Source organism: Maylandia zebra, linkage group LG5, assembly GCF_041146795.1.
Source record: "Maylandia zebra isolate NMK-2024a linkage group LG5, Mzebra_GT3a, whole genome shotgun sequence".
NCBI classification, from domain to species: Eukaryota; Metazoa; Chordata; class Actinopteri; order Cichliformes; family Cichlidae; genus Maylandia; species Maylandia zebra.
The window spans coordinates 38,683,890-38,710,558 of record NC_135171.1 but is presented as its reverse complement, the minus strand read 5'-3'; the positions used below and the strand labels follow the sequence as shown (position 1 = coordinate 38,710,558).

Below are 26,669 nucleotides of genomic sequence, written 5' to 3'. Positions count from 1 at the left end.
GAAGATGTAGTTAGATTAGCAGACATTTATTAATATCTTCTTTGTCAGTGTATAAAAAATGTTTCACAGTTTGACTCTCTCTTCTTTTCACATCCCAGGGTCCACAAGGTTTCCAAGGTAATCCTGGAGAAGCTGGAGAGCCTGGACATTCAGTAAGTATCCCACCCTCCTGAGGTTTTGCATGTCCCCTCTAAACCCCTAAGCCTCTGCTCTTATTTCTTTTTTTCTTTTTGTTTTTTTAATTTCTCATGGCTGCTTGACTTGAGCTGCTTTCTTGTGACTGATTGTTTTTAAGGGGGTATTTCAACCATAAAAAAGCTTGAAATTCTTCGAATGATAACATAAAATCCAAAAAATATTTTTAAAAATAATAATTTTGGTACAACATGTATGAAAATGGGCACAAGAACAACCCAAGAATAAAAAAAATAAAAACCCAGAGAGGTCCAATTGTCCAGAATAAGTGTGTTTAAACACTTTTTTTTATTTTAGGTAGTTTGGCTGTGGCTTACTGTACATACCTGTGTTGCATTTCACAGTCTGTTAGTTTTGCCAACTGTGGCAATATGGAAATTATGAAATATATAGACCTTGAGATATTGACATTAATATCTGTCTCCACCTTACTACACACATATTTTGAATAAAAAGGTCAAATCTGATTCTTCCATTATCCTTGCAATCATTCCTTTCCTCACATATTTATTTTTACAATTCATTATCTCCATAAACTCATCTTGGAGAGGAGATTGCATCTCTTCCAATCAGTTCTTATTTTCTATTCCTACATTTGCTTCTCTAAGTTTTTTAATTTTTTCTCCTCATTCCCCCAAAGTTCACTGAAACCACACCACCAACCCCTTCCTGTACCCAGCACTATTCTCTCAGCAGGTAGACAATGCAAGGTCTCCCCACTGCTGTGTTAATCTGCTCATGTGGAGTCTAGATATGCAGACAGAACGTCTCGGAGATGCCTTTCCCTTTTAAAAATGTGCCAGTGCATCGTTAGGAGTGATTAAAATCAAACTTCCTCCCAGAAACTAACTTGACAGTTGTAGAGGGGTGAAAATGTTGGCCAAGTGTAAAGTCCAGTCATGGAAAATCACAGATCAAAGAGGAGGCCAGTACATCGATAGATTAATAATCAGCACTTCTGTTCTATGTCCTTCACCAAAGCTGTACTTTTTGTGCAGCTGCTTAGTCATGAGACAACAACCCAGGGAGGAGAGAAAGAAAGCCTGTAAAGACCTACAAAACCCTTCTTACTGAGACACAGAATACTTTTATTTATAATTATTAATATTATTACGTAACTTATACAATCAGCAAAAGCAATTCCCATTTCAGATTAACACAGTATGGTGTCCTTTCTAAATTAAGGCGTTCATTATCTTTTTTTGCATAAGTAAACAATATTGGCGGCTTGCATCAGTGAGTGTAGCACTTAAACTGTGAAAACAGAGCTGATTGTCAGGAAACAGACACCAGCTATGAATACCAGTTCCTATGAATTAAAACGTAAAGTGTGTAATGTTGCCCTCTGTTGATTCTCACAGTTTCTCACCTGTGCTCATTTTTTCTGTTTCCAACAGGGACCCATGGGACCCCGTGGCCCCCCTGGACCTTCTGGAAAACCTGGAGATGATGTAAGTGTGACCATTGCAACTAAAATGAAATGCCTCACCTCTTCGCCAGGTTGGCAAAGGTGAGGTGGCTGTAGCTCAGGTGGTAGAGCAGGTCAACTACTAACCGGAAGGTTGGCGGTTCAATCTCCACCAGACTGCATGCCAAATATCCTTGGGCAAGATACTCACCCCATGTTGCTCTCCGACGCATTCATCGGAGTGTGAATGTTAGACAGTAAGCGCTAAACAGTTTAGAAAAAGGGCTCGGGTGAATGAATTAGTTGTATAAAGTGCTTGAGTGCTCAGATAGAGTAGAAAAGTGCACTCATGTGATTTCAGCAGCAGGACTTCCCAGTCTGAGTCCTGATGCATTCTCCACATAAACAGATGAATGTTGTCTGTGATGCTGTTTTATATGAGCAAATCCTTGTTTTGTATAGAAGTTTGGACTCAGTTAGTTTTTTGCAGTGTTACTAGCTGTTACTCCTTTAGCTGTAACAGCTCTGCAGCTGACTGAAGTGTTCAGCAAATCCTTCTCAAAGTAGAGGCTCAAAGTATGCTGTGAATTCAATCTTCAGAAGAATCCTCAAACAGCATTTGGACCACAGACATAAAAAAAAAAGTAATTCCTCCTTTTAGCCACATGATGGCAGCAAATGTGACATTACACGCTGTGTCCACTAGGGTGCTCTTTAGTCTATTCAACTACATACAAGTAGACAAAAAATACACAGACGTTTTTTATATGTAAGGAAGAATTGCACAAAATAACAACTTCAAATGCAGGTTTACTTTGGTTTTCACTTCACTGTCTCTGTCTTTGTTTTCTGTTTTAGGGTGAAGCTGGCAAACCTGGAAAATCAGGTGAGCGTGGACCTTCGGGACCTCAGGTGAGTTACTCCAGTCAGCTGGTGCTGATTCCAGTTAGATGATGAACTATTAATGCATTTAAATGCAAACTTATTTAAATCTGTAAATTAAGAAAGAATTTTAATATTTCTCGTTCTCTTTGTTTGCTAAACTGGACTCTTTGTATTTGTGGAGAAAGTAATTTCCTTTAAACTCTTAGCTTCATGTTGATTCCCTCTGTTTATGTTGGTCTACATCTTTTCCTTTCATGCCACAGGGAGCTCGTGGATTCCCGGGAACTCCTGGTCTGCCTGGCATCAAGGGGCACAGAGTGAGTGTGTTTGTTGTCCTAGAAATTCCAGCATAAACAGGCGGGTGTTTATATGTCATGTAACCTGACGTCTCTGTCTTTTAGGGTTATCCAGGGCGTGACGGTGCAAAGGGAGAGACTGGAGCTGTTGGTGCTAAGGTGAGATGTAGTGATTTTTCTGACAGACCCACAGCTTGACACTTGTTTAATCCCCCAAGTTGCTGAACCATAATAACAGTTAAATCCTCTGTTCAGGGTGAATCTGGTTCTCCTGGAGAGAGCGGCGCTCCGGGACCAATGGTATGAGTTGTGGGCATTACACACACACACACACACACACACACACACACACACACACAGGTTTTTATATCTTCGTGAGGACATTTAATTGACATAATGCTTTCCCTAGCCATTTACCCTAACCATCAAAAATGAATGCCTAACCCTAACCCTCAGACTAAAATTAACCATAACCTGTTGGTCCCCACAAGTATAGTAACATTCCAATTTTTGGTCCCCACAAAGATGTCTAAACAGGTATACACACACACATTTGGTAAATGATGGTAATGGTGAGAACTTCTCCTCTTCTTTTCCCTCACAGGGACCTCGTGGTTTGCCTGGTGAGAGAGGACGTCCTGGAGCCAGTGGAGCTGCTGTAGGTGCCATGTTTCTCCCTAAACTGTGGTGTTGGAAACAAAACTTAATATAATTTATAACAGATGGTTGGATTGTCACCCCTTCTCTTTGTTTAGCAGTAAAGAAGTAAATTTAGAGCATTTATCAGGTGCTTCTTTTAGGCAGTTATGGCGATAATTGCATTAACCTTTAAACACTGTGTCGCGTTATTTGTTGATTATAAGAAATCATTTATCCAGCTGTGTTTTTTCCTGACTTGTCCTCATAATGCACTGTTCACTTTATTCAGGGAGCTCGTGGAAATGATGGCCTGACCGGTCCTGCTGGTCCACCTGTAAGTGTCCTCTTAGATGTCATGTAGTTTCCTTTTATTTTGTCCACATTTGCATTGAGATCTGGTAGGAAATACTGTACATGAAGTCAGAGCTGTGTTTCTCTACATGCACATCTCCACAATATGATAGTATCTGATCTTTCACACCTGGATGTGTCAGTGATTAATAGCCAAACTGACAGGCTATTTTCTCTCTGTAGGGCCCCGTTGGACCTTCCGGAGCTCCAGGCTTCCCTGGCTCGCCCGGTGCAAAAGTAAGTCACATGTTTATCTAAATGAAGCTCTCAGCACCTCTTCATATTCACCTTTGTGCTGGTTATTCTCTTTTGCACTGTTTGCCTTCTTTCTTTCTGTCAGAACACTGCCAGAAAAACTTGAATCACTTATTTAGGATTTTTCTGCACGAAAATAAAGTTAAAGTGAATATAGTTTTAGGAAGATTTTCTTTATATGAGGAAAAAAGTTATTATCTCAGAAAATGTCAGTACCCAGCTCAGGGAGGATTTTGTGGGGACAAGATGAAATGCTTCAGTGAAATTGGAGATGCCTGTGCTGCACTGAAAAGTGCTTTAAACCTCCATCTGTGTGGAAAATTGGGGAGGAGGGGGGGGTTTAAAGTGTTATTTTCCCTCTCTCACTCCCCTTACTGTCTTTTTTCTTCTTTTGTGTCTCTGGTTTGAATCTGATTTATTTCTCCTCCATGGCAAACAGGCTCAGATCTGTGCTCAAGGGGCCTGTGCTGGTGGTTTGCTTTCTTCTTCAAGCCCCTTGATTGTTTAAGAAATCTCATAGGAATTGCAAATGGAGCGTCTCTTTAGAAAATTCAGGAGTGTTTCCTTGAAATAGCGAAGGCAAGCTAGGCTCAAAACGAGGGAAGGGGTGTGTTTGGAAATTTCATCATGTTATATTCAAAAACACGCACAGTATAGTTTTGTGTTTATCTGCAGAAAAGTCTGAATGGCTTTATGTATGTTTATGTTTCATGCCTTCGATGCCTTCAGGAACCTAAACTTCTTAAATGTGTTGATGAGATGTTGCCTCATTTAAGTCCTTTCAGTCCTGGCACAAAAAAAGCTAATAAGACAGAAGCAACATACACATATGAACCTTGACTGCAAAAACTAAAGAAACTATCGTTGTGAAATAAACAAATGTGAGATGGACAGTTTTTCTTCAGCTCCTGCTGCAGATGAATTCTATTATCCAACAGCGACTGAGTTACTGGCTCTAACATACTGAGATTTTTTCCCCCACTAAAAGCAAATTTAAAAACTACAAATTTGGCAGAGGTCTCATTTTGTCTTCATCTTTAGAGACAGTAAATTATTGGCATTTACAAAAGGCTGTAACATCAATGTTTTTGCACATACCTTTGACCTATGTGAGGTTATAGTTACTACTGCATGTGAAAAGCCTGCAACGCAGCAAGAATGACAAACACATTTCATGCATCAGCATGAAGTTGCACACTGCCACTGTGGTAAAATCTCTGGCTTTCGTCCGCAGGAGGTGGGAGCTCAGAATATTGAGTTAGGCTTTTTAATACTGAAGCACAAAACCTTGAAAAATCTTCTCCTCCTACATCTAATCCTTACTCCTCGATTTTATTTAAATGCTGTTGCTCCAAATCACAACAACTGTCACCTCGAGGCCTTTTATGCTGTTGGATAAAGAGTCCTCCTAGCCAGATATTAAAAGCTTCCAAAAGCAATAAACAATATGAATATTAGAGATATATTAAACATAGAAAAAAAACAGACATACCAAGGGAAGTAAGATGGCAACAGGAGAAAAGTTAAGATGAGAAGAAAGCCTTCTGGCAGAACGCTCTGAAGGCAAACTGCTCCCACGACCCACAAACTGTATATAAAAGATGGCATTAGCCACCAAGACTTCGCACAGGTTCTGTCTTTAGGGCTCAAGCTCAGCGTTTTAACTGTCACCATGTAGGTGTATAACAATTACACTTTGGCTCCAACCAAGTTGATGCCCTGCTGTTTTATCTATTTTGCTATAAATGGAACCACAATTTGCTAAATAAACACAGTGCTGTTTTCAGTAAGAGTTGGAATAAACATTTGAGCCCTTAAACTCTTCAGGAAAATGATTACTGAGAGGATACAGCAGGAGAAGTGATCCTCTGGGCTGTTTTAAAATAAATGTCCACACAATCAGACTTGTTGTTTCTGTAACTAGAGATGTCGCCCCCTGCTGGTGATGAGAAAGATCAGGTTTAAGCACTTCTACATTGCAATGGGCACTGAGTATTTTAATAGAAGATATTCATAATGTAAGAAGTTCATAAAGAGTTTAAATCTACTTCCTGTTTTTTAAATAAAGTTTGCAATAAGAAAGAGCCACGTCTGCAGCATCATTTTGCATCTACTTTTATCCTAAATCAATACCATTTTTTTATAATTACAAGCACTAGTATTTATATTTCACTACCAAGAAACCTATAAATCCCATAATGCATATTAAAAGGGCGATCGTGGCTCAAGAGTTGGCAGTTTGTCTTGTAATCAGAAGGTTGCCGGTTCGAGGGTCTCGAAAGGTGCTGTAAAAATGCAATCCATTATTATTATTATTATTATTATTATTATTAAAAGACATATGACGTTATTACATAAATCAATTAAATTAAACTATTTTTTTAATCACTCTTCTTTTCAATTCTATTTACATTTGTTTATTAAAAGCCCATCTGGAAGTCTTTTTCAGTTACTCTGTGTACTCTGCTTACACATTACTCATCTGTCCTCTGTGTTGTGGATCAGGGAGAAGCCGGACCTACTGGTGCTCGTGGACCTGAGGGTGCTCAGGGACCTCGTGGAGAGTCTGGTACTCCTGGATCTTCTGGACCCTCTGGCGCTTCTGTAAGTGATGCTAGATCTCTTTATCTAAATCTGTCAGTTCATACCACTTTCTTTTTTTTGTGAAAAGTGCAGCTCAGTTTCTTTATTACATGTTTTTCTCAGAAACTTGTCAGACTCTCTTTAGTGAGCAGAGAGAACTGTGCTGTGGAAAAGCAGCTTTTTGCTGTAGTTTAACATTGTTTGGACAGACTGTTGGTAGACCCACCCACACCATCCTGTCAGATGAGCCCCTGAACCCTTCCATCAACATCACCTGACATTTTAAATTAATAGGATTTGATTAAAGGCTATTTTTTTTTTTGCAGGGTAATCCCGGTACTGATGGCATCCCTGGAGCGAAAGGATCTGCTGTAAGTTTAGCATTTTTACCTTTTCTGTATTTCAAAGTGCAACCTTCTCACTTAACGTTTTCATATTTAGACATGCAGGTATTTTTTTCTTGCAACTTCAGAGTTACTTTACTGCATCTAATAATATTTGCATCCTATACAGAACATTTACAGTGATCTCTTATTGAATCTGACCGATTAAGCAGTGAATGATGTTGAGCTTTCTATTCCAGCTTTAAAAGCTGAGATGAAATACTTCTGATTCAGTGATCAGTCAGCTGACTGACTTCAGACCTCTCTCTGTCTCTTTTTTATAGGGTGCTCCTGGCATCGCTGGTGCTCCTGGTTTCCCTGGACCTCGTGGGCCTCCCGGGCCTCAGGGAGCCACTGGACCTCTTGGTCCAAAGGGAACATCTGTATGTACTGAGTGAATCATTCATAACAGACAGGATGCCCCCTTCATTGGAGTTATATTACTTTTAATCTATTTATATATCTGAATGTATTTGCAGTTTAATTGACCACTTGATGTTTGTTGTCCATTTCATATCCCAAATAATTAAAGCAGATCTTAAAAGCATAATAACTCATGCATTGTTTCTCTCTCTGTCTCTCTGTTTAGGGAGACCCAGGTATCGCAGGGTTCAAGGGAGAGGCTGGACCCAAAGGAGAAATTGTGAGTTTTGTTTCCTTCGACTTGTGTCTGTATACCCTGATCGGTTCATCAGCAAAACAGAATTCATTGATACAGTACAAACACTTCAGACTATGTCATCTGACAGACCTAGTACACATTTCCACATAGTTTAGGAACGCAAACCTAACAAAACGTATTACTTTAATATGTAAAAGTACAACATATTTTTTTCCAGTTTTGTACTAACCTTGTCTGTTATTCATCAGGGACCACCTGGTCTTCAGGGACCAAATGGCCCACTAGGAGAAGAAGGCAAGAGAGGGCCCAGAGGTGAGCCTGGTTCTGCTGGACCACTGGGACCCCCTGGAGAGAGAGTAAGTGCACAGCATGCTTTCTTTTTCCAGTTCTTTAAAACATGCTGCTCGGGAACTCTTGGGAAAGTAATATTAAATATATCACAGAATATCACAGTGTCAGGGTTTTCCTACACCTAACTTACTGTTATTGCTTACTCTGTGATGGATGGGTGTGTATTCGTTGGGTAAAACTTTGCAGCCCATTTAAGGCCCACTGTGAGATTGGGATATTGCTGTTTAAATAAAGATTAAATCTAATTTTGTGTTTTCCATTTAGGGAGCTCCCGGTAACCGTGGTTTCCCTGGTCAAGATGGTCTGGCTGGTCCAAAGGTAAGCTTCATGATGGTTTCACTGACACTCCAAAGAAGAGTTTTTGTTTGTGAAAAGGAAGTGAAGCGCTCCAAACAGCCAAAATGAGCTGAGTAGAGCATGTTTTAGGCATCTGGTCAGTAGTTGCAGGTGTAAAACTGTATTTGTTCTTGTTTCTAATGTCTCTGTAAAGCACTTTGAATCACCTTGTTGTTGAATTGTGCTATACAAATAAACTTGCCTTGCCTTGCCTTGCCTATGTGAATAAATGTGTGTGAATACATTCAGTTATATGTGATACACAGACATTTAATTTAAACTTTTCCAAAAGACATAAAAAAGATGTTTGTGTCATGACGTTATTGTTGTTATTATTATTATTATTATTATTATTATTATTATTATTATTATTATTATTATTATTATTGTTGTTGTTGTTGTTATTATTATTATTTTAGTGTAGGTAGTGTAGAGAATTTTGACATGCAGCATGGAGGGAGTAATATTTACTTCACTGAGCGATAAAAGCATTTCCAGTCTGATGGTGATGATATAAGCTTGTTAATAATTGGCGAACTTACGCTTCAGAAGACCAATTAAGCAAAAATAGTTCAGCATACTTTGAAATAATAGTACTTCAAACGTAGACTAGAAGCCATCAGAAAACCTTGAAAACTGTGTAACTGAGATATTCATATCTAGATTTTACTTTCTTGGTTGTGAAAGCTGAAACTGCTGAAACTGTTGTAAAAGTTCTAAAGAACAGGATTATTTCTCAGTTTAGCTGTTTGTTTTTCATGAATGTATAAATCCTTTAAAATTCCAAAATATATTTTTGTCAGAAAAGATAAATAATCTGCACATATTTGACTACACTGTAAAAGGTAAAACACAATGTATATGAAAAAAGCAGCTGACCTGATTTCCACAAAGCATTTTAATGAGCGTAAATTGACTCTGGTCTCCGTGATGACTTCTCTGAGAAATCATTTTTCCCCTCATTAACTCATAACATTTTTTAAATCAAGTTAAATTGCACAAATCAGCTGGCAGATTTTAAAACGATGCGCTTAATGAGGCACGTCTTTGGGGTTCACTCTGAATTCACAAATTATTGAAGGTCATAATAAAAATGTTATTTTCCTTGAAGAGTAAAAAAAAAGTGCCATTTGTCAGCACACTTGTTTCCCTTTGACTTCATCCTGCACACTTTAGGAGGCAGCAGCGATGCACGCAGCCTCCCACAAGATGGCAGCATAGCTCACAAACCCATCACGCACACTGACCTACATGTCCCAAATCACCAAAGCCAACATCTCATTAAATATTATCTTTCCACGGACAGTTTCATTTATATCACAATTAATCTGTCTGAATTTAATCTTCTCATCTCCTGCAGGTCAATGAAATTTGTTCATCCTACTAAAAGAGAAACACATCTCCTCTGAACTTTGAGATGTTTCCCGTCCTCTGTGTTTGACTTTACACTCTTCCTCATAATACAGGGAGCCCCCGGTGAGCGTGGACCCTCAGGAGCCAGCGGTCCCAAAGGTGCCAGCGGTGACCCCGGCCGCCCTGGAGAGCCCGGTCTGCCCGGTGCCAGAGTAAGTGCTTCCTCTACAGCGCGTTATTACGCATAGATGCTGGTGATCTGCAGAAATGTGCTTTAAATTTCCACAAATCTCAAAAGTGTTCAGAAGAACATGTTTATAGATAGATAGATAGATAGATAGATAGATAGATAGATAGATAGATAGATAGATAGATAGATAGATAGATAGATAGATAGATAGATAGATAGATAGATAGATAGATAGATAGATAGATAGATAGATAGATAGATAAGTTGTACTTCCTCTTCCTCTCAAATATTTAATTTCAGCTGCAGCAGTAGATTGTTTATGTGCAGTCACCAAAATGAAATTAGAAAACAGAGTTAATGAAGCCTGTGAGCAATGTGCTCTCATTCATGTTTCCGTTCTTAGTCATTTCCATCAGCAGGTGCTGCTTCCTGCACAGGGGGCTACTCAGAGGTGTAAAATCAGTCTCACATGGTGCCATATGTTCTGTAATCCCACCTTTCTTTAGCATATGTCTGCAAAGAGATGCCCGATGACTCATCCAGATTTAGCCAGTAATTCTCCTTCCTTTCTCTGACAGGGTCTGACTGGACGCCCCGGTGATGCTGGGCCTCAAGGCAAAGTTGGACCTTCTGTATGTTCATGTACACGTTTCTTGTTGTAACAGACATTAATTAGTCGTTGTTGTTTACTTGTAAATTAAGAGAAATAACTACACGCTGTGCATCCGCTTGCTGTATTAAAAGCTGTGTGTTATTTTTAATATCACATGTGAAACAACCAGGGAGAGACTTGTAATTTTACCGAATGTGCTCTGATCACATAATGACTCATGAGTGGTTTCATCAAATTGAATTGTGGGAAATTTATCCGCCCATTATCCGCCAGCCTTATACTGTAGCTTTCTTCCACGTTCTCGCTGAATTCAGGGGGCTGTGTTTTTTCTCTTTCACTTTGGGCTCCGTTTGCCACACAGTCTCCTGTTTTTAAGGATAACATTCAATCCTTATGTTTATACACTTTGTTAGTAGTGACGGTGGAGCCGTAAACTCTGTAAGCTGCACCACTCACTGAAGCCTCACTAATTAATTTAAACACCTAAAAAATAAATGGATTTGAAATAGTGCAACTCACATTTATTTGATATACAACATACATTTCTGCATAATGATTTCAGATTTGTAATATTATGATATTTGGCTAAATGTGCAACAAACAGCTACATTTTTTGGTTGGATTACTAAATGAATGGATGTAACATTACTGAGGGATTATACACAGTGTGTCATAAATTTTGCTGTATATTAATTAGATTTTGTAGTCACATTTTTAATTTTGTTAGAGAAACATATGGCAGTTATTTACCGTTTGGCTTGACTTTACTCAGGGAGCGCCTGGTGAGGATGGTCGTCCAGGACCTCCTGGTCCACAGGGAGCCCGAGGACAGCCTGGAGTCATGGGATTCCCTGGACCAAAGGGAGCAACTGTAAGTAAAAAGAAAAAAAAGTACCTTCTATAAGGGAGTAATATTTTACAGTGTGTTGCAATGTGTTTTATTTGTCCTTTCTAAAACATAAATGCATGATTCAAAACTGCACAGTACCTGTTCAGCAACATGTGGAGTGCTGCTGAGTAATTTTATATAATTTGATGAGCATCATCACCTGTATCCACCTTTGTTCTCACAATAGGTGCAAAGGGATCAGCAGTAGCATTTTCACTAACCACTGGATTTTATTTCTGCTTTTCTAAGGGTGAACCTGGCAAGTCTGGTGAGAAAGGACTGGCTGGAGCTCCTGGTCTGAGAGTACGTTCATCGTGTTTCCATTTTATGTTTTGAAACTAACGCTCCTCAGATTGACTGCTGTGTTTTTATGAAGCATTAATTAATCACGTGCATAAAAACATAAACATGTTATGCTAAAGTAAAGTCTCTTTTTAGAGCCAAATATTTGTTATTGTCAGAAACTATAAACTTTTGATTAGCTTCATTTTTCAAGTACACAGTTTCACAGAGTCCAGCTTCAGCACGAGAAGCCTCAGTTATATATCTGTCAGATGTCTGCCCAGTTAAGAGCATCACCTTTGGCTTTAGTGCTGATATCTGTAAAACCTCCTCCTCCACCTCCCACCCCATCCTCCTCTGGCTCTCTCTTTCTTCGTCTCCCCAGGGTCTGCCCGGCAAAGATGGAGAAACTGGCTCAGCTGGACCCCCTGGCCCTGCTGTACGTATCTCTATCGCTCCCATGCCACTTTATATACCTTCAACACCGATATTATCTTATCCCTTTTCTACGTCTGCACTTAGAAGCAGTCTTTGTTATCTCCATTTCCCAGACTGCTTCTATCGTAGCTCTGTCTGGAAAAAAAAGTCCTTGACCAAATTGTCTGTACATCACGTCACACCATCACTGACTTACAGACTTTCAACTTCTTTTGAAGATTATGTTTCAGCAAACTAAACAAACCTTTTTGAACTAGAGAACATTTTGTATATGATAAATATTTTATTTTTATAATGTTTACTAAGAAGTGGAAGGTTTTGCAGAATTTTCCCACCATTTTAACTGTCAGCCAGACGTGAAATTGCACAATTTTAATGAATTGTAAAGTGACTGTAATCATGACTTTTAGGGTCCTGCTGGAGAAAGAGGAGAGCAAGGACAGCCTGGTCCCTCTGGCTTCCAGGTGAGTCTGCATACTTAACGCTTTGCTATAACACCTGTGAGCATATATGAGCAGTTGTATCACTACTTTTATATTGTGCAGTTATACATAGAAACTTCAGTTTACTGCTTTTCTTCTGCTGAGCAGTGCCAGAATTGGGAACCACTTATTTTTTCTATGATCACAGTTGTTTATGGTGCAACAGAGAAATATATGTATCATTCCATTAAAGTATATTTTAATGGAATGACACATATTTAACATGTATGTTAATTACATGAATTACGTGTTGTGAGCATTCAGGAAACATTTGCCCGGTAAGATTAGGTTATGTCTACTATTTAGCTAGAAAACTGCAGCTAAAGGGGCTCAAAAACTCTGAAACTGGGCACGTCTGTCACCGAGTCATATGTTGGGTATGAGTGTTGCAGAATGGCTCACACGTATGGTTTCACCTAGATGTGCCAAACTTGCTGGGCACATGTATCCTGTGCAGCAATTTTACTTAATCTTGCAAAATCTAAAGACATTTATAATCCAAAGTGTTCAAAACTGTGACTTGACATTAGGTCCTGCTGCAGCAGTGCAACAAATTTTAGTTATAGGTGACAATAAGGAAACTGTTGTTCTGCCAGCTCAAATGTTCCTTTTCAGTGTTTGATACTGGGCCACCTGCACGTTACAGCTACAGGAAACTGTTGTTTTGGAAATCAATACCACGAAGCTCCCGGCACACACTTCATGTGCTGATGTTAATGCCAGAGGAGTCTTAGATCTCTGCAGTCAGTGAGTCAGCAGAGCTGGTGACTTTTACACACGATGCTCTGCTGACTCTTCGCAAACCCGCTCTGTGACTTTACATGGTGAGCCACTAAAGCGAATTGTGGAATATCTACAGTGGCAGAAATTTCACGAACTGACTTGTTGCGAGTGGCAACCTGTTCGAGTACCATGCTGGAATATGATGAGCTCTGTAGAGCAGCCCATTCGTTCTTGTAAAAGCAGTCTGCTGGCCAGGTGCCTGATTTTATACACATGTGGCAACAGGACTGAAAACACCTGAATTCACAGATTAAGAGGCGTGGTCTCACACATTCCTCCATATGCTCCCTTATTCAGAAAGGATGGCTGCAGCAGGTGGCTCTGCATATTTAACAGGTTGGCAGATATGTTTCTTTACCAGATGACCTTTGTGATGCAGCCCCAGAGGAAGTTGTATCCCCTCACAGGATCAAACTGCGGCTCTTTCACTTGTACATGTCATTACTGAGTTCCAGTCATAGCGCCACCTTTTAGCAGCAGAGATCTTTTCCGAGCATATTAACAATTTCCCAAGCTCCTTATTGATGTTCTAACGATTTAGCTTATGAGTTTTCCCTGAACTGTGTTTCCATGGCAATGCAGTAAATTAAAATGTTTCAACATGAACAAAAGAAGATGTTGTTATTCAGCCACAAATCACCTGATCTTTCCCAAGTTTCCGGTGACAGAGACACATACTGACAGGAAGATGGAGTCATACGTGACAGCCATAATTCAGTCCACAGGAAGTGATATGTAACTCCTGTCAGCACTGCAGGCCTGAAGACACGTTCATGCAACAATAACACCATCTGAAGCGTAGGGGGGTGCAGACTTGGATCTTCGCTGCATTCAGTGTTAATGCTTCTTCTCTCCTGCACACAGGGTCTTCCTGGCCCTCCTGGTCCACCTGGTGAGGGAGGAAAGCCTGGAGATCAGGTTTGTGCACTTTCATGATCAAATAAGACAAATAAGACAAAGATAAAAAAAAGTATACAAAGATAGAGTATAAGATAGGAATTTATGTACTTACTCCAAGGTCATGATTCAGATTAATTACACAGGTAATTAAACAGTTTAAGCGCTGCTGCTTTTTTCCAACGTTATCAGTGACTGCAAAAGTCTTAAGACTTAAGATGTCATCTACCAGATTTCTAAACTCTTAAAAATATATAATTACACTTAATATTTGCTTTTTGGCTTTAATTTAGTTTGGTTAGTGCTATGAGTATAAAGCATAACTAAGTATCTCAACAGCGATAGTCTTGCAGGTCTTTTAGCTTCTCTTTCTTTTCACCATTCAAGGGTGTTCCTGGAGAGGCTGGACTTGCTGGTGCCACTGGACCTAGAGTAAGTTCACGATCTTAACATAATTTCATTATACTGTAGGCTGCTGATTAACATACATGCCGCTGATTGTCACTGTGCTACTGTTCAGGGAGAACGTGGTTTTCCCGGCGAGAGAGGAGCCGCTGGCCCTCAGGGTCTGCAGGGACCCAGAGGTCTGCCTGGAACTCCTGGAACTGACGGACCCAAGGTGAGTCCAGCAGCCAATAACAAGCATGTTTTTTTAACTGATTAACCCTTGTATGGTGTTCGGGTCCGTGAGACCCGTTTTCAGTTTTTCTCAAGAGAAAAATTAAACAATGAATTATTTTTTCAACCTGAAATTCATTGGCTTTGGCTTATTTTCTGTGAAGAACATAAATCCGAACTAATTTTCAATGACCGAATGCTGTACCTCCCCCCACGCATTTACATTACATACAAGGTGTTCGGGTCCACTGGACCCAGGTCTAGTAAAAGTGTTGAAAGTGTAGGTCCTGTGTTCCTACACTCTGTCCTCCTCCTTTCTGGTGCTGCTGATAGTGTTTTCTTCCCCTCCTGCTCCGCACAAAGTTGCAACATTGTTGAAAATTCAACTATCAGCACCGTCTGCTCTGACATTCCTGCACATTTTACCCTCTTTCTTGAGGGATCCAAATTTTATTTTCTCATACCCTGTCCCACCTGCAAATTAGGGGCATAATACTATAAATAAGACTTTGCCAGTGTGGTTCTTTATGACAACTGATCAAGATGGCAAAAGATTATCTACTGCGAGGGCCATGCAATTGATTTTGGAAGAGAGAGGGGCTTCGGATGATGATGTTGACAAAGAGGTTTCAGAATATTTCACATTTCTGAAAATTCAGAGTGACTTTGAAGAAGAGGATGAGGTTGAGCACCATTTAGTAACAAAACGAAGACGAGTACCCCATCTGCAGCCAGCTCCAGGACCAGAACAAGCCCACCAGACAGCAAGTGAAGAAATATGGATGTCAGTAACTGGTGACATTGAATGGTCTTCTTGCCCAAGAAATGAGCCACCCTGCAGAGCTGTTACTGTGATAAGCCAGGGCCAACACGGCTGGAGTTACTCATGTGCAGGACATCAAGTCTTCATTTGAGCTTTTCATCCCAGATTCCATCCAGAAATTTTTTCTGCATTGCAGTAATCTAGAAGGAAGGTGTGTTTTTGGAGAGAGGTGGAATGAGATGGACCAAATGCATCTAAGAACCCCAAAGGCCTACTTTGGGGTTCTTATCCTTGCTGGAGTTTTCAGGTCCAAAGGGGAATCCCTGTGGGATGCAGAAACCGGCAAGAACCTTTCCGTGCATCAATGTCTCTGGAAAACTTCCACAAAATTTCCAGGATTATTCCTTTTTGATAACCGAGACGACAGACCAGCTCGACGGCAGAGAGACGAGCTAGCTGCCATCAGGGCAGTGTGGGATAAGTATGTGCACCACCTCCCCCTGTTTTACAACCCTGGGCCTAATGTCACCATTGATGAGCAGCTGATCCCATTTAGTTGTGAAACATATTGCTTCACGTGTAAATGTGTTGTGTCTTTCCACTCACTCCACTTGATTATAACTGATTTATTTTTTTATAACATTTTATAAAAAAAAAACAACAAAAAAAACCCGAGAAGCACATTCATTCATAAATGTGATCTAACAAAGGGAAAGGGAAAAAAATTAACCATGTTTGCTGTTCATATGTCTTGTAATTGGGATGAAGTAAACATCTGTTGAGTAATTTAACATAAAATTGTTTGATAGTGTTAATTTGGAAAGCCAAAACTCTAGCGGGTCCACCAGACCCATGAACACTGGCTGAGTAACAAAAATACGAACACCACACAAGGGTTAAATGTTGCTCCCTGAGGTTCACCCAACCCACTGCGAAACACAGTGAGATTTTCAATATTCTTATCACAGGCAGCAGAAACAGAGCAGTCTGAGCGTATAATTGAATAATAATTAGCTCGAGTGTTTGCGAGTTAAGCTGTGTGTACTCAGCATTTTAGCGTATATTTGGTGTTTTCAGCCTAAAATTAGAGAAAGCGGGCAGCATCATTCCTCACTCTGCTGCACTGAGCAGTCTAGTTAGTATGTGACAGTATATGACAATAAAACCTCTGCTCAGTTTTCCAGTTTTGAATCGCATTGCATTTTCTTTAAAAAAAGAAAAAAAAACGAATCAACTTAAGTGCCTATCAGGTCCCAGACTACAGGTCATAATCTAAACTGGTTCATTTATAGCTTTTATTTTATTCCAGTAAATATAAGATACTTTGTTGTCATTATACAAGAATGTACAACAGAATTACAGATACAAAGTATAAGGAGGATTAAAAAGAGAGCACAAACCTTCCTTTCCCTGGTAGAACATTTGGAAGTATTGCATGACAGGAGCCATGCTAGGTAAAAATGTACATGCTATCTAACCATCACCTAAAATCAATAAACCAAAGTTAAAATACACATTGTAAAATCTTGTCCATCCTGGTCACTCCCGATGAAAATTTAACATCTTCAGCTCAGCCTCCTGTCTTTTTGTCAGCACCACCATCTCCAAACCACACATCATACCCGTCTCACTACCATCTTTTAAACCTTCCCTTTCACTCTCTTTACGATCCTGCTGTCACAAATCACCCCAGACACTCGTCTTCATCCACTCCATCCTGCCTGCGCTCCCTGTGCAGGCTGTCAGCTGCTTTAGATAAATATAGTGTAGTAAAGACTGAGATGCAATGCAGTTCATTTTGTTAAACTTAAATTATGTACAGTTCATTCAGATTCATATTTTTCCTCACAGAGAAACATAATCCATTCCAAAGATATATAGCACAATATCTAAACATTTTTTAATCCCTGTGTTTGGACATTCAGAGTTCGATAACAAAGTCATGTCTGCAGACACCGTAACCGTGAGGGACATGCTTACAGTGTCTGCGGGGGGGAAATCAAAAGACTCAAAAATCTGATGGAGTGGTTTTGTTGCAAAATAATAGATGAGGGTTAAATATTTAACGATGTTATTCTGCAGAAGTCATTAAACACCATCGTTTGCTCACGTGTGTGCTTCAGGATATCGACTGAACCTCACACCGACTGTAACTGAGGTCTCTACGGTGTGGCTGGACTGAAGCAGAGCATTTTTCTTTCTTTTGTTGAGACAGAACAGCTTTTTCCTTCATGATCTAATGTTTGCATTTGTCTTTTTAATAACACATGTGCCTGATAAATGTTGGTGTAAGGTTGCTCCTGTGCAGGTTGTACTGTTGAGCTAATGCTAAATCAACAGAGTTACATTTGGCCACCAGGTTTCTAACCTTAATAAGCTTTTTCTTTGCTTCCAAAGCTAAACTTTCAGTGTTTCCTAGACTGAGTAAAAGCCTATTTTCCCCTAGAGGCTAAAAAATTCTAATTCCTGAGACAATTTAAGTTCAGCATCCTTAGGTTTTTTTTTTTTACTGACTAAAATAGTAGATCTCTGATGTAATTCAAAGAGTGGAAAACAGAAGAAAACATATTTTTAATAAGCTCTCCTTTACTTTTAAACTTTCTTCCTTTGGGTTCTTGTGAATAATTGCTTTGTAGATATGAGTCACAAGCAAACACAGTTTTGTCAAAAGTTGAGGATTAGTGGTTGAAGAGCCATCAGTAACTAGAATTGAGCGTCAGTCAGCAGTTCAGGTCTGGACGTTTGCTTTATTTCTGTTTTCTGCATTCATGTTATTTCATAAATTTATAATACTTTAAAACAAAATAAAATATTTCCTACATTCACTGCAGCTGATGGCTCAGTGTGTCTCCAGTCAGGCTATACACTCACTTGCCATCTGTCAGCAATTTCCAGCCACTGCAGTGATTTGTCACAATGGCACTGTGAGCAGAGGAAGAGCTCAGAGAGGCTGCAATTCCCACTTTGGGATTGTTATCTGGTCGGATTTTAATCCCAGTTCATAGGTTTTCATCCCCAGACATAAGTGGTTAGAGGATGAGGATTATAGACTGTGAGTGTGATGGTGGTGACGATGAAGAAGGGATGAACCAACACTCTGTAGAAAAGCAAGTCTCTGAAAACGATTTGTTTTATAAGAGGGATCGTTTGTCGGCCTCTTTGAGTTAGAGTATTATTCTATAGTATTCACAGCCAGTGTTGTGCTTGTGTTAGCCCTGTGGTCATGGCTTAATGATAGGCAGAAGAAATGCTGCGTGTGTCTGATTTATAGGCTGCACGATAAAGCACCGCAGCACAGCTGAAGTTTTGACTCAGAGTGAGCCTATAGGAGTACTTTTTAAAAAACAATCAAAGTCTGCATTTGCTTTCAATTGTTTCAGCTTTGATGTGTGAAATAGAGATTCGTGCCTTTATGATAAAACGCCCTTTGTCCTTTTAATAACAGAATTAAAGGTAAACCCACCATCACAGCAAAACACCTGAAATTAAGATGTCTTTATGTTTAAATTAAAAGTGACCGACTCATTAGAGAGTTAGGCTTTTTTTTAACATTCTTCTGTAGCAAGAAGAAAAAGAAGTTGGCAGGATTATTTTCTCTTTTATTCTCTCAGTCATCTGTTAACCTTGAAGACAACAGGCAGGGACAAAGATGAGCATCGGCCTCTTTTGTTGAATGAGCAGATGTTCTCTCACTCTGAGACGGCACCGTGTTTGTGTTTCTGACTCATATTGTGGGTTATTAAACAAAGCCCGAGCAGAATCTGTCTGAAATGTGACAGAACATCATCACAAGCCTTTTTGCAAGTCTTTTTTAAAGACCTTGACTGAATCAGGAGGTATAAAACATCTTTGTGCATGTGTAGCAGGTGCTTAGAGAAAGTAAACAGTTGAAATGTCTCCTGTCTTTGAACCCAAACCTGTCATCTCATTATATTTTTGATTAATAATAGGGAGCGATTGGACCTGCAGGTACTGCAGGGGCTCAGGGACCCCCTGGCCTGCAGGGTATGCCTGGAGAGAGAGGAGGTGCTGGTATTCCCGGACCCAAAGGAGACAGAGTAAGCCATGATGGGAAACAAGTGTTAGCAAACTGAATGCATAAACACTCAATTTGTGGAATTTTCCCTACTTGAGTATAAATTTATGCATATTTTCTTGTCACACGACAGACTTTAATTCAGTTCTTTATCCCCACAGGGAGACCTTGGAGAGAAAGGACCCGAAGGTGCTCCAGGCAAAGATGGTGCCAGAGTGAGTGACTGTCATTCATTTGGGTTTTCGTGAATGACAGTAGCTTCTGCTGAATACAGATAGAGCGACTTTCATTTATTTCCTGGAAATAAAATGTTGCATACATATCTATCTGCACATGTGAATCTCTTATTTACAGCATATTATACTTTAAATGTAATCTGAAATCTAAAATATTCATTCTTTTGTTCTTTAGAATAAAAGTGTTTTGTTATTCCCGCTGCTCATTTTAAAGCAAAGTGTGAAGTCTCTGTTCTCACACTACAAACCTCTCCAAGTCTTTATACTAACTATACTTTTTTGTTTCATGTTTCAGGGTCTCACTGGTCCCATTGGTCCCCCTGGTCCTGCTGGTCCCAATGGTGAGAAGGTGAGGCGTTTTTACTTTTATTTTATTTGATCTAAATGATGTAATGTCTTGTTCTGCACAAGTCTTTATTTAAGTAGGTTTCTATAATGTAAAGTTAACCTTCTGTATGATGTTGCTGATGTTCTTCCTGTATTTTCTCGCAGGGTGAATCTGGTCCTGCTGGTCCTTCTGGAGCTCCTGGTGTCCGCGGTGCTCCTGTGAGTGTCACAGTTTATTGTTTTAGTAAAGAAAACATATCAGATTAGGAATTTGGTGCATGCACAGTGACTAGGTCAAATCTTCATATATTAGTATATTATATTAAGGCTTTTAGGCAGCATGCATGCTCTTATAGATCTCGTTCACCTGGTTTATGGTGTCACAGTTCAGCACCTCAGCCTGAATTATCATCATCTTTCTTTATTCTTATATTTATACTTAAGCTTTTCAGTTTTCCTTTAGAGCCAGGCATTTTGAAGTATTGGAGCAACTATTTTTAAAACATTGGTCTCAACAGATCAGCCATTTCTCTCAGTTGGCCTAACACCTGAGTTTTTAATGCCTCTGTGTCTTCATCTTTCAGGGTGACAGGGGTGAGACTGGACCTCCTGGACCTGCTGGCTTTGCTGGACCCCCAGTAAGTAGAAAGCCATCACCATGAACTAATCTTACTGCAGACTCCTGAGTGATTTATGTTTCGACTTGTTAGCAAAGTAATAGAAGTATAATTTTACTTTAAAGTGGTTCAACTTGCTTATTTAACTGCAAGTAAAAAAATAACTGCATCTACATGGCGGGGCTTTTCTACCGCTCATATCTAGAAACACTTGGACGTCTAACTGCCTTTACGTCAGTTTTAGGCCTCGGTGAATTATTATTTTCTTTATCTTGACACATGTCTTGTTTCCTCGGTGTAATATCTGTGGAGGGAAATTAGTGTCTTTTTGTCAAACATCCATTTAGTTATTGCCAAAGACTCACGATGGACATAAAATAGATGTTTTTTAATAAGCTGCATCCCTCCAAATGGATTTCATCAATATATTTGTGGCAGCACAATTTATCTCTAAACAGGTTGTTTTTTCTCTACCTTACACAATGATTAATTATTGATTTTCTGTCAGGATGAATAACATTACAAGGTATCTAAATGCTATTTGTTTCAGAGCACACCAACTATCACATTAGGAGCTGCAATTAAAAGTTTTGAAATTGTTGTGTAATTATATCTCATGTCCTACCCCAGCTCTGTATTTGTATTCTTGGACTCTCCTAGAGCAGCTGTTAGTTTATCCTTTCTCAATGCAGCTCAAGTTCAGTTGATCTTCTAAAACAGCGGTCCCCAACCCCCGGGCCACAGACCGGTACTGGTCCGTGAGTTGTTTGGTACCGGGTCGTGAGAGTTCAGGCTCGCATGTGAAATGTATGGTTTTCAGGGTTTTTATCAGTTTTAAGTGTTATTTTTTTGTATGTATCGTTAAAACCCTTGTGTTGTCCTCGGGATTCCCATATACTTGTTTGCCATTCACCCAGGGACCATTTTTGACCCGAGGACAACATTACCTCGGTTTATCTGGGTCTTTTCACGTGTATTATGAATAAATCTTCCTTTATTTTTGGTACCGGTACTGTTTTACTGTATTTATACGCAACACCTTAAAGGCTGGTCTGTGAAAATATTGTCGGACATAAACCGGTCCATGGTGCAAAAAAGGTTGGGGACCGCTGGTCTAAAGCCACAGCTCTCCTTCCTTTAAGCTAGCTTTCTTCTAATTGGCTGTCCCAGTAAGACAGAAGATTTGAAATGCAGGTGGGGCTTATGTAGTTCCACACATGCCTACATGACCCACATCTTCAAAAGAGAAAAAAAAGTGCATGAAATTGAGTATTTAGAGCAGATTAATGCCTGAGCTTTTGGGCATTACTATTCACTGACTGCATCATTTGAACCTTTGGTCATGTTTTAAACTGAGAGCTGTGAAAGAAAAAAAAAAATATATATATATATATATATATATATATATATATAAATAATAGGTCCACTTTAAAGTGTATGTAACACAGACGCTGTGGGCACAACGAGGCTAAATGCTGCACCAGTAGCACTTGTAGACGAGAGTCATAAACTCAATGGCCTGACTTGATTGGGATTTAAAAACAGAGATTTGTGCATAATTTGATGTACTTCTCCATCATAAATGGGGTACTTAAGCAGTTTGGTATTGCAGCGACACAAAAGACAAGTGAAGATATGTCATCTTATCTTAGATCTTATATTTTTTAGTTAGATCTGTTAACCGATAATTTAACAAACCATTTAATATATGATAATGGATCCACACAGGTTACATGTTACATGCAGTGTTAGCAGGTAAACAGAACTCCATGTGTAAAATGAGCCTTTAAACAATTCTTTTAGGTAATTGTGAAAGACCTTTGAAAGTATTTGATTATTAAGACATTGTTAGGTGTGGCTGTGTGCAGGCAGGAATAGGACCCAAGGTGCAGACTCCGGAGACAGATGTGAACTCAAAACAACTTTAATGTTAAACTCAAATATAACATAACTGGAAAAAATCAAAATAAACTTACACCAGGAGGACTGACAGAACACACAGCTAGGAAACCGGTAGATCACAACACGGACACAGAGAAACACAGGGCTTAAATACACATAGGGAGCAATCAGGGAATGGGTAACAGGAGGGAAACACAGCTGGGGCAAATCAGAACTGACGAGACCAAAGAAGCATAAACTGAACACACTGAGAAAAGACAGAGACCTTCAAAGTAAAACAGGAAACACATAACACAGACTGAACAAAGACACAGACTCACATGCAGGCACTACAAAGGGAACAGAGACGTGGGAACAGGGCAGACACAAACACTGACTGAACACGGGGATATAGGAACTTAAGATACACATAGACGCGAACTAGACAAGGGGATGCAGGTGATAGGGGAGACAGAGCAACTAAAGACGACAGAGACATAAGCCATAAGACGGAACTCAAAGAAACCAAAAACTAGGAAGTATAAATAATATCAAAAACTCAAAAACCCTGGGTCGACGACCCAGGCATCCTAACAGACATAGTCCTTTCACTTTTTTTCCTTTGATGTATATCAACAGCTGTTTCTGTCCTTTGCTTTCAGGGTGCTGACGGTCAGCCTGGAACCAAGGGAGAGCAGGGAGAACCTGGACAGAAGGGAGACGCTGGTGCTCCTGGACCCCAAGGACCATCTGGAGCCCCTGGACCCGCTGTAAGTGTCACTACATGTATTATTTCACTATAAATATGTTTTCTAAACCCAAAATAAGGTTGCACAAAAACACTGGATGTTTGTATCCCAGTTTTTCTTATTAATCAAAAGCTTTATATAACAGTACGACAGGCACTGAGTGACAGTTTTTCCTACAAGAAGAGAAACTGTTATGTATGCACAAATCAGCAAAACATTCATTTCTACCTCTCTTTTAAACATGCATGGTGGAGTTTACAAAGTGACAGCAACTGTTGGTGGTGATTGTGCTACATAAGGCAGAATAAGAAACTAGCTGACAGAAACGAGCTACTATAAAATACAACAAATGTCAGAGTGTAACACAGAATATGTTCATTTCAGGGTCCCACGGGTGTTTCTGGACCTAAAGGTGCTCGTGGTGCTCAGGGACCTCCTGTAAGTGATTTTTATCTATACCAAAGAGTCTCACTTTTAAATTATTTTACTCTTGTCTCATAATAACATGTGCAGGAAGCATTATTTTAGGATTTTATTTGTGACTCTGTCTAAATGCGCCCATCTCTGTTAGGGTGCCACTGGTTTCCCGGGGGCTGCCGGCCGAGTTGGACCCCCTGGCCCCAATGTAAGTTCAGCGTCCTGATGACTAAACCCTCCATCAAACTGACTCCATGTGCAGCTTTACACGTGTAGTGGTGATACCAAAACTAAGAGTATGATAAGAGCAAATGAAAAATTAAAGGAAAAGCAAAAATAAAGGGTTTTCTGTAAGCTGTTGATTATCGTGTGCTTCTGCTGAATATATTCCCTATTCAGCATTTTAAAGATGGTGGTGAATCTCCCCATAGTTCCAGAAACTCCTGTTGATGTTTAAATGGCTTTGAATAAATCTGCAAAAGCTATATTTTCAAAATCATCAACCATCTATTGACCTTTGATGGGGCATCCATGCCATCCTTTGAAAAGATCAATTCTGAATTGGTTTACTGGGTTCCCAAACCGAGCCAAAAAACATAAATCGTAATTATATTTGCTGGTGTATAACTGTAGTTGATATAATTTCAGAAAAATCTATTTTTGTCTGACTGTGGAGTTTATATAAAAAGATAAAGATAAAACTACATCTATCACAGGTATGGGAAAAAAAGAACAGCTGGTTTAATTTGTGTTTTATAAGCAAGAGAAACTGTTGTGAAACAGATACAGGGATGTGTTTTCTAATGCTGCCTGACTTCTTTGTGTCATAGGAAACCTTGTAATTTGCACCTATAAAGTGCTTACCTTTGCTGTTTCAACACCTCCACACTTCACCACAGTGTGTCTGTAGGTGTTTGCTTAGATTTTCATTTTCTGCAGACATGCTGCAAAGAAACATATTGTGAGAAAACAGGCTAACCCTGTAAGGGTTCTAATATACAGTCTATGTGTTATTTGAAGTCATATAGAGCTGTACATATCATCACTGGATAGTTAAAATAACAAAAAATACTCATATGTTTCAGTAATGATTCATATTTATGTGTCCTCCTCCTCACACTTGTCAGGGTAATCCTGGACCTCCTGGTCCTGCTGGTCCTTCCGGTAAAGATGGACCCAAAGGCGTGAGGGGAGATGGTGGACCTCCAGGCAGACAGGGTGATGCTGGGCTTCGTGGTCCCGCTGGAACTCCCGGAGAGAAGGGAGACGCTGGAGAGGATGGTCCACCTGTGAGTTTCTCATTCTACAATCAGATTCCATCATAAAACACTCAAGACACTGGCTGGCATCACCTGCAACTCCTTTTTACTTTGTAATACTTGAAACCTCTTCAGTGCACCATATTTAGGCGGTCGTTAGAGCTACTCTGGGGAGTAGAAAATGATCAGATGTGTTTGTTTTCTGCACGTCTGTCGGCGTTTGTGTGGCTCTGTCAGCCCAAAGAGCCAATTTTATCAGTAATGGAAACACCCTCCATTACTGCACAGAGCTGTCAGTGTCCATCACTGGCTGTAATAGCAGACCGAGACATCTGACAGCACAGGGTAGCACAGGCCAGTGACAGACTGATGACAGGAGCCCAGGCTTTTACTTTGCCTACCCCCAGAGCTGCCTGCACGCGCCCGTTACAAACACGTGACAAGTCAAGACAATGACATACCATACTATACATACCACAGACGATAGCTTACCCAAACATCAAGATAGCTGCTGTGCCAAGACTCCGTCCATCCTATAGATTACAGATTTTCAGCCTTGAACCATGTATCAGCACATCAAAGTCTTTGTCAGCTGAACTGGGTGCTCAGTTGTCACTTGGAGTGAGTTGTTTATAGTGGACATGTTTTCAGGGAGAGGACATGTGAAAGAGTGAGCTGTGGCGATGAGGAGAGGTGATGGAGAGACTGACACTGAAAAGTGCAACTGCAGCTGGGAATAAAATCCCATGTGTAGCAAATGACAGAAGAGATAAATCATAGGACACAAACACATCTTTGCTTTGCATTGTATTTGAACTGTATTGAGCGTTTGTCAGTAAACAAAAGTGATGCCTCAAAAAGTCATCACACATCACAAAACCTGCAAGAAATAGCGCCCTGCATAACCTCCGGGCTTTTTTCTTTTTTTTGCATGTCTGTATGTGTTAAATGAACTGTGCACACTCACCTGCCACTTAATTAGGAACAACTTGCTGCTGCTAGGTTAGACCCCCCCCCCCCCCCCCCCCCCCCTCCCTTTTGTTTACAAAAAGCCCAAATCAAAGCTGCTCTATTGTGGATGCCATCAGAGAATAGTGAATTTATTCTCATGTTCAAGACACCAGTTTGAGCTTTGTGACATGTTTCATCATCCTTCTGTTCACTGTGGTCATAAAGGGCCATAAAGACATGGTCAGCAACAATACACATGCAGGCTGTGGCATTTAAACAATGCTCAACTTTTATGCATGCATGTTTTTTATCCTGAACCTAGTTCTGAAGACACTCATTAGATAATGTCTTTCCAGCTTTCCGCTGACCAGTTAGGTGAGCCTGTGTGAATCGCAGCTTCAGTTTCCTGTTCTTAGCTGATGGGAACGGCACCCAGCGTGGTCTTCTGTTTCTCCATCAGCAGGCCTGAAATATACAAGGGTTATTACCCCTACTGCGCATTCAAGAGGAAAAGAGTTAAATCCCCTTTCTTCCCCATTCTGACTCTCAGTTTGAACTTCAGCAGATCTTCTTTACAATGTCTG

The 26,669-nt window shown here is 40.0% G+C and overlaps 1 protein-coding gene across 2 annotated transcripts in view; it reads left to right on the top strand.

The window, feature by feature from the left end:
* Positions 1-26,669, top strand: part of col2a1b (collagen, type II, alpha 1b) — a 48,516-nt gene that overhangs the window by 12,720 nt on the left and 9,127 nt on the right. For both annotated transcript variants that reach the window (XM_004547726.5, XM_004547725.5), the window contains 33 exons: positions 99-152; positions 1,593-1,646; positions 2,462-2,515; positions 2,752-2,805; positions 2,890-2,943; positions 3,040-3,084; positions 3,389-3,442; positions 3,713-3,757; positions 3,958-4,011; positions 6,535-6,633; positions 6,939-6,983; positions 7,280-7,378; positions 7,585-7,638; positions 7,866-7,973; positions 8,233-8,286; positions 9,771-9,869; positions 10,426-10,479; positions 11,233-11,331; positions 11,599-11,652; positions 12,017-12,070; positions 12,480-12,533; positions 14,199-14,252; positions 14,619-14,663; positions 14,752-14,850; positions 19,563-19,670; positions 19,810-19,863; positions 20,180-20,233; positions 20,377-20,430; positions 20,796-20,849; positions 23,372-23,479; positions 23,843-23,896; positions 24,030-24,083; positions 25,003-25,164. In XM_004547726.5, the coding sequence (XP_004547783.1) occupies positions 99-152; positions 1,593-1,646; positions 2,462-2,515; positions 2,752-2,805; positions 2,890-2,943; positions 3,040-3,084; positions 3,389-3,442; positions 3,713-3,757; positions 3,958-4,011; positions 6,535-6,633; positions 6,939-6,983; positions 7,280-7,378; positions 7,585-7,638; positions 7,866-7,973; positions 8,233-8,286; positions 9,771-9,869; positions 10,426-10,479; positions 11,233-11,331; positions 11,599-11,652; positions 12,017-12,070; positions 12,480-12,533; positions 14,199-14,252; positions 14,619-14,663; positions 14,752-14,850; positions 19,563-19,670; positions 19,810-19,863; positions 20,180-20,233; positions 20,377-20,430; positions 20,796-20,849; positions 23,372-23,479; positions 23,843-23,896; positions 24,030-24,083; positions 25,003-25,164 (2,241 nt within the window). The remainder of the gene's footprint in view (positions 1-98; positions 153-1,592; positions 1,647-2,461; positions 2,516-2,751; positions 2,806-2,889; positions 2,944-3,039; positions 3,085-3,388; positions 3,443-3,712; positions 3,758-3,957; positions 4,012-6,534; positions 6,634-6,938; positions 6,984-7,279; positions 7,379-7,584; positions 7,639-7,865; positions 7,974-8,232; positions 8,287-9,770; positions 9,870-10,425; positions 10,480-11,232; positions 11,332-11,598; positions 11,653-12,016; positions 12,071-12,479; positions 12,534-14,198; positions 14,253-14,618; positions 14,664-14,751; positions 14,851-19,562; positions 19,671-19,809; positions 19,864-20,179; positions 20,234-20,376; positions 20,431-20,795; positions 20,850-23,371; positions 23,480-23,842; positions 23,897-24,029; positions 24,084-25,002; positions 25,165-26,669) is intronic.